Here is a 5959-nt window from a genome sequence, read left to right as displayed (position 1 = left end):
TAAGATATTAAGCAGACCCGCACTCCTAAGCAAGCCAGGTAGCTGAAAAGTAAAACCTATGAAAACAGCTGATTAAGGAGCATTAGATCTACCAACACTTAACCAAAAAATATGGAAGCAAGCTAATACTGTAGCAATCAATCACATAATTCAAAACAAAAATTACAGTAGCAATTTAGCTCACATAAAACAACTTGAATGATTAACAGTAGCTTACAATAGTTCCGAGCTTCATTCAACAAGTCTGACAATGTCAAACCCTAACCCTTAGTCAGCTAGAGAAGTGTGCCCAGCCCACATAAGAAAATTTCATAGAATAGAACGCTCGGGAACCCTGTAACAGCTTGGGTTGAGTTATATTAGTCCTTGAGCCTTGGTTGGACAAATGCTTTGGAGCTCTTGGTGGGTTGAGATACTAGTCTTGGAGCCTTGGTTGGACAAACACTCTAGAGCCCGAAAACAGTTATGGGTTGAACATGTTTTTTTATCTTTTTTTATAATAGGAGTTTGCATAAAATGAAATCTTGCTACAAAAAATAATGAACACATCTAAATTAAAATCAAAAGTTTAATTACACAAACTGAGTTGTGAAAGCTAAAAGAGGGGGATCTTCTTGTAAATTGAGATATATGGGTTGTAGTATTTTGAATGAAATGCGCTAGTATGATAAGTAACGAGTGGGTAGTGTGGAAGAAAAGGCAAGAAGCCTTACCAAGGCTCTATTGGGCTAATTCAATAAAGGCTTTGTATCAGGTTGGATCATTGGCCAATAAACATTTATACAAAAAAAACTGTGTCCTATGGGTGATGGTGATTCTGTAGCTAAGCACCTAAATGCATTTATACAAAAAAAAAAAAAAACTGTGTCCTATGAATGGGTGATGGTGATTCTGTAGCTAAGCATCTAAATGCATTTAATATTATTGTGACCTAGTTCATCTCAATTGAATTGAAAGTGAATAGAGACTATTGTTATATGACTCCATGTTACAGTGGGAAACATAAGTCTCGTGAAAATTCAAAGGAAAAATGTTAGAAGTACGGTAAGTTTAAGCATTTTAAAAGTGATTTGCATTCTTTTGAATGAAAATTCAGAAACATAAAATTAGGCGATCAAATGGCCAAAATTGCAACAGCAAATTGAACAAAATATCATTATGCCAAAAATGAGCATTCACATAAAGAAGAGCTCAAAATAATTCCTTTCCAGAGAAGAGCTCATGTGAATTCCTTTTCACCAAATACACCACAGCACCAATAGGTGTGAAATTGTTGGCATTATCTTGATGCCAGATTTCTCATTCTTTAAGAGGTGATTTACTGGCCTGAATGTTCAACTATTACATTAGTCCTAACAGATAAAATAAATCGATAATATTTGTTTTCTGTAGAAGCAATTTAATCCTACAGTATTTGCGCTTTCCGCAGCCACAAATTTCATTCTACAGGCTACAGTGTTTTATATTGCTCAAAACCAAAATCCAACAAGAAAAACACCCATTTAAAGTTCGTCATTGGAATCATCATCATCAGTGTCTCCTTCAGAGGAGGATCCCCCTGATTGTTGATAAACTTTGGTCACAATAGGGTTGCAAACAGACTCCACTTCCTTGAGCTTCTCCTCGTAATCTTCCTTCTCGGCTGACTGGTTCTCGTCCAGCCATTCGAGGGCCTCCTTCAATGCTGCATCTATTTTCTCCTTATCGTCGGAGTCGATTTTGTCAGCAAGCTTGTCCTTGTCGTTAATTGTGTTTTTCATGTTATAAACATATGTTTCCAAACCATTACGGGCATCAATACGTTCCTTGACCTTTTTGTCTTCCTCTGCGAACTCTTCGGCCTCTCTCACCATTCTTTCAATTTCCTCTTGGCTCAGTCTTCCTTTGTCATTTGTGATGGTGATTTTCTCAGATTTTCCGGTGCCCTTGTCCTCTGCTTTAACATTCAAGATACCATTCGCATCCACTTCAAATGTAACTTCAATTTGAGGAACTCCCCTGCCAACATATTACAGGTTCAGTTCTCCGATCCACCAGACTCGATCCACCAAAGCAAAGTTATATACATAAACAGAAACATGAACAAAGGAATAGAAACAAACCTTGGAGCCGGAGGAATTCCAGAGAGCTCAAATCTCCCAAGTTCTCTACAATCTTTTGTTAAACTTCGTTCACCTTCGAAGACCTGCAAAGGAAAATGACTCAGTCAATCATCCTCCCTACGCTCGTGCTATTGTAAAAATTGAAATAACCCATCAGGCAGTTTTTAGAAGAACGATATAAAAGATTTTAGACCAACCTGAATTGACACGGTTGTTTGTTGGTCCTGATAGGTTGTAAACACCTGAGACTTCTTTGTAGGAATAACAGTGTTCCTTGGAATTAGCTTTGTCATCACTCCACCAACAGTCTCAATACCCAAGGTTAGAGGAGCCACATCCAGTAAAAGTATTTCTGCACATAAATAAGGGCAACAAGATTTCAAATCGCTGGATAAAAAACCAAAAATTCGTTCAGATCTGAACAGTATAAAATGCAGAAACTGTGGACCTACTTTACCTTTAGTTTCTTCTCCACCTTCTCCACTAAGAATGCTACCTTGCACTGCTGCACCAAATGCAACGGCCTCATCAGGGTTTACACCCTTGTTTGGCTCTTTGCCATCAAAGAAATCCTTGAGCAGTTGCTGAACTTTAGGAATACGGGTACTTCCACCAACAAGAACAATCTCATCAATCTGATGCTTCTCTAGACCAGCATCATCCATGGCCTTCTTAACAGGACCCATGGTTTTTCTAAAAAGGTCATTGTTCATCTCCTCAAAGCGAGCCCTTGTAAGAGGCTCAGAAAAGTCTATGCCGTCGAAGAGAGACTCGATCTCTACTCGACCTGGTGTTGGCTACTCAAGGCTCTTTTAGCACGCTCAGCTTCCCTTCTCAGTTTGCCCAACGCTCTGTTATCCTTACTAATATCCTTTCCGTGCTTTTTCTTGATCAATTTGATGAAATATTCCATTATCCTTTGGTCAAAGTCCTCACCTGCATATTAGTTTACATCCCGGTAAGTTCAAAGCTCAAAAGCCAACGAAAAAAGTCAATGATAACCACTATGCACGTATTCAAATTCTTAATGTAAAACTGCCAGACAGAGTTTAGACAGATTACCTCCAAGATGGGTATCACCGTTTGTAGCCAAAACCTCAAAAACTCCGTTGTCAATAGTCAGAACGCTAACATCAAACGTGCCACCGCCAAGATCAAAAACAACAATATTTTTTTCTCCACCCTTCTTGTCCAAGCCATAAGCTATTGCTGCAGCTGTGGGTTCATTGATAATACGAGCTACATTCAAGCCAGCAATAACACCAGCATCCTTCGTTGCTTGGCGCTGTGCATCAGTAAAATAAGCTGCGCAAGCCCACAAGTTAACAGTCACAATGCAGTCAACAATTGGTTACCCACAACCTCATAAAAAAAATTGAAAGAAAGCATACCAGTCAACAATTGGTTACCCACAACCTCATTTAAAAAAAATTGAAAGGAAAGCATACCAGTCAACAATTGGTTACCCACAACCTCATTTAAAAAAAATTGAAAGGAAAGCATACCAGTCAACAATTGGTTACCCACAACCTCATTAAAAAAAATTGAAAGGAAAACATACCAGGGACAGTCACCACAGCATCCTTTATAGTCTTGCCAAGGAATGCTTCTGCAGTCTCCTTCATCTTAGTCAAAATCATAGCACTGATTTCCTCAGGGCTAAATACCTTTGTCTCTCCATCTCGTACCTGAACTTGAATATAAGGTTTCCCATCTTTGTTCACAATCTTGTATGGTACCAGTTTCATATCCTTCTGAACTTCTTTGTCTTCAAACCTATATAAAACAAATGTTTTCATTTAATTGTGCTCATCAAGTAAAAGTTTTAAATCATTTTCTTGAAGTTTGGACAGGGCAGAAATCAAATCCTGATCTGACCCCAACCAGAATGTTGCTCGACCCCTGACTTAACATGCCAATTTCATGACTGGCACCCTTGTGGGTTCAATATCAAGGCGAGAATTGGACTTGCAATAAATATAATTGTCTAATGAATGGGCAAATCAGAGATCAGAGTACTTACTTTCTCCCAATGAGTCTCTTGACATCAAAGATGGTTCGTTCGGCATTGACTGCGGCCTGGTTTTTGGCAGCCTCTCCAATCAACCTCTCATTTTCCGTGAACGCCACCCATGATGGGGTAATACGGTTACCTTGGTCATTGGCAATAATCTCCACATGACCATTCTTGTAAACCCCAACACAGGAGTAAGTAGTTCCCAGGTCTATACCAATCACCGTTCCCAATTTCGCAGCTTCTTCCTTCGCAATCGAAGATGCAAGAAGGCATCCTGAGAAAAATTAAATTCCCCGTGAAGAGTATCAGAAAATGCCTATATGTTACCAGGGAAAGGATGCCTATATGGTCAAGTTTCTAGCATATATATTTTAACCGATTGCAGGTTTATCGTGGTCAAATTTCTGGCATATATATTATTAGTAGATATTTGTTAAACCGAATAAATTATAAAACTTGGCGTAAGTAGACAGCACAACATGAATAACGAGGAAACATTTCAAAAACCCAGCAATCATTCTTCTAGTAGGCCATCTACATCAAGACAATGTTGTCATATTCGACTCGATCTTATTTATACTTGGAAAAAATAAAAAGGGCTTCCTGTAATAGAAGCAAAGAGATGACTCCTTCCAATTTTAATGCATTCAGACGATGTCGAAAAAATGTCGATGCTGTAAAACTACAACACCGCAGAAAAAACGTCTACCAAAAACTTAAAATGCAGCTCAATATTCCATCAAAAGAAGCAAGAAAACTTAACAGTCAACCATGAGATCTACAAGGCGTAGCTGGTATTCATACATGCTTACAAAAACGCCTTTTCTAAAAACTAACTTAAAACCTAGAAGACAATATAGGGATCTGAAGGATAATATTTCTACACAACGAAAGGAAGCTCAATGTGTTTGAAAACCTTTGAAAAAATTGCGAATAGATCAGAAAAGATCAAACAAAGCACATTTGTCTGCATGTCTTAATCTACCAAACCCTTACCCCAACATCTCAAAAATCACTACCAGAAAGCGTAAATTTAATGAAACCTTATTTTTAGAGGAAACCAGAATGCCTTGCAAAACTCAAAATGCAGCAATAAACAGGGGAAATGACTCCGATCGCTCAAAACAAAGAAGCAGAATTTAAACCAAAATGAGGGGAAAGAACGGCCTACCTGCAACGATAAAAACGAGCAGAGTCAACGAAATGCCGTAGGCCGGCTGCCGAGCCATGGCTTTCAGAGCGAGCTCTATCGATCAGATCACCAGAGATACGAAATTTTCTCGATCTGAATGCAAATGGATGTCAATTGCTGCGCCCTTCAACCCACAAACAAATCCGTCCAGTTCGGTTCAGACTAAGAAGAGATGATGAGATGCATATATATATATAACATGAATTTATGTCCTGCTTCTGATTTCCATTGTATGTTTTTAGCCAATCATATGCCTTCGTCCTGCCACGTGGTCCAGTCACTCGCACACCGACGTGCACCAATAGGAAAGGAGGTCGGTATTCCTGGAACCAATCAGGGACTCTTTTGTGTTGGTTGGCAATGAGCCGTCGGATCTGACCCTCGGATCACCTGGACCCTTGATCTCCGAGGTCCGTTATAGGCTCCTTTCGCGATTCTCTTGTTTTATTTTAATGATTTTATTTTTGGAGCGGTGGTGAAATTTTTATAAAAGTGTAATTGGAGATAAAATCGGTAAGTCACCCTTTTGCCCACGTGAGAAAACAAAAATGACACGCAAAACCAAACCATAGTTAAATGGGAAGATTTTCCCAACCAAACCATAGTAAAATGGGAAGATTTTCCAAGTTTTATTTATCTGAGGTGGAA

General features: G+C 38.9%; 1 protein-coding gene across 1 annotated transcript; it reads right to left on the bottom strand.

The window, feature by feature from the left end:
- Positions 1 to 1128: 1128 nt before the first annotated feature.
- On the bottom strand, positions 1129 to 5483 carry LOC149147056 (luminal-binding protein-like). The gene is given in 9 exon segments (XM_089441173.1): positions 1129 to 1998; positions 2103 to 2185; positions 2300 to 2454; positions 2560 to 2889; positions 2892 to 3038; positions 3165 to 3407; positions 3664 to 3878; positions 4126 to 4393; positions 5291 to 5483. Coding segments are annotated over 9 exon segments (1995 nt in total). The 5' UTR covers positions 5349 to 5483; the 3' UTR covers positions 1129 to 1502.
- Positions 5484 to 5959: the final 476 nt, after the last annotated feature.

This window comes from Pinus tabuliformis, chromosome 9, assembly GCF_031772625.1.
Source record: "Pinus tabuliformis cultivar Carrire ecotype Pingquan chromosome 9, CPIR1, whole genome shotgun sequence".
Lineage (NCBI taxonomy): Eukaryota > Viridiplantae > Streptophyta > Pinopsida > Pinales > Pinaceae > Pinus > Pinus tabuliformis.
Note: the sequence above shows the minus strand (reverse complement) of the source record. Positions and strands in the feature narration are given on the sequence as shown.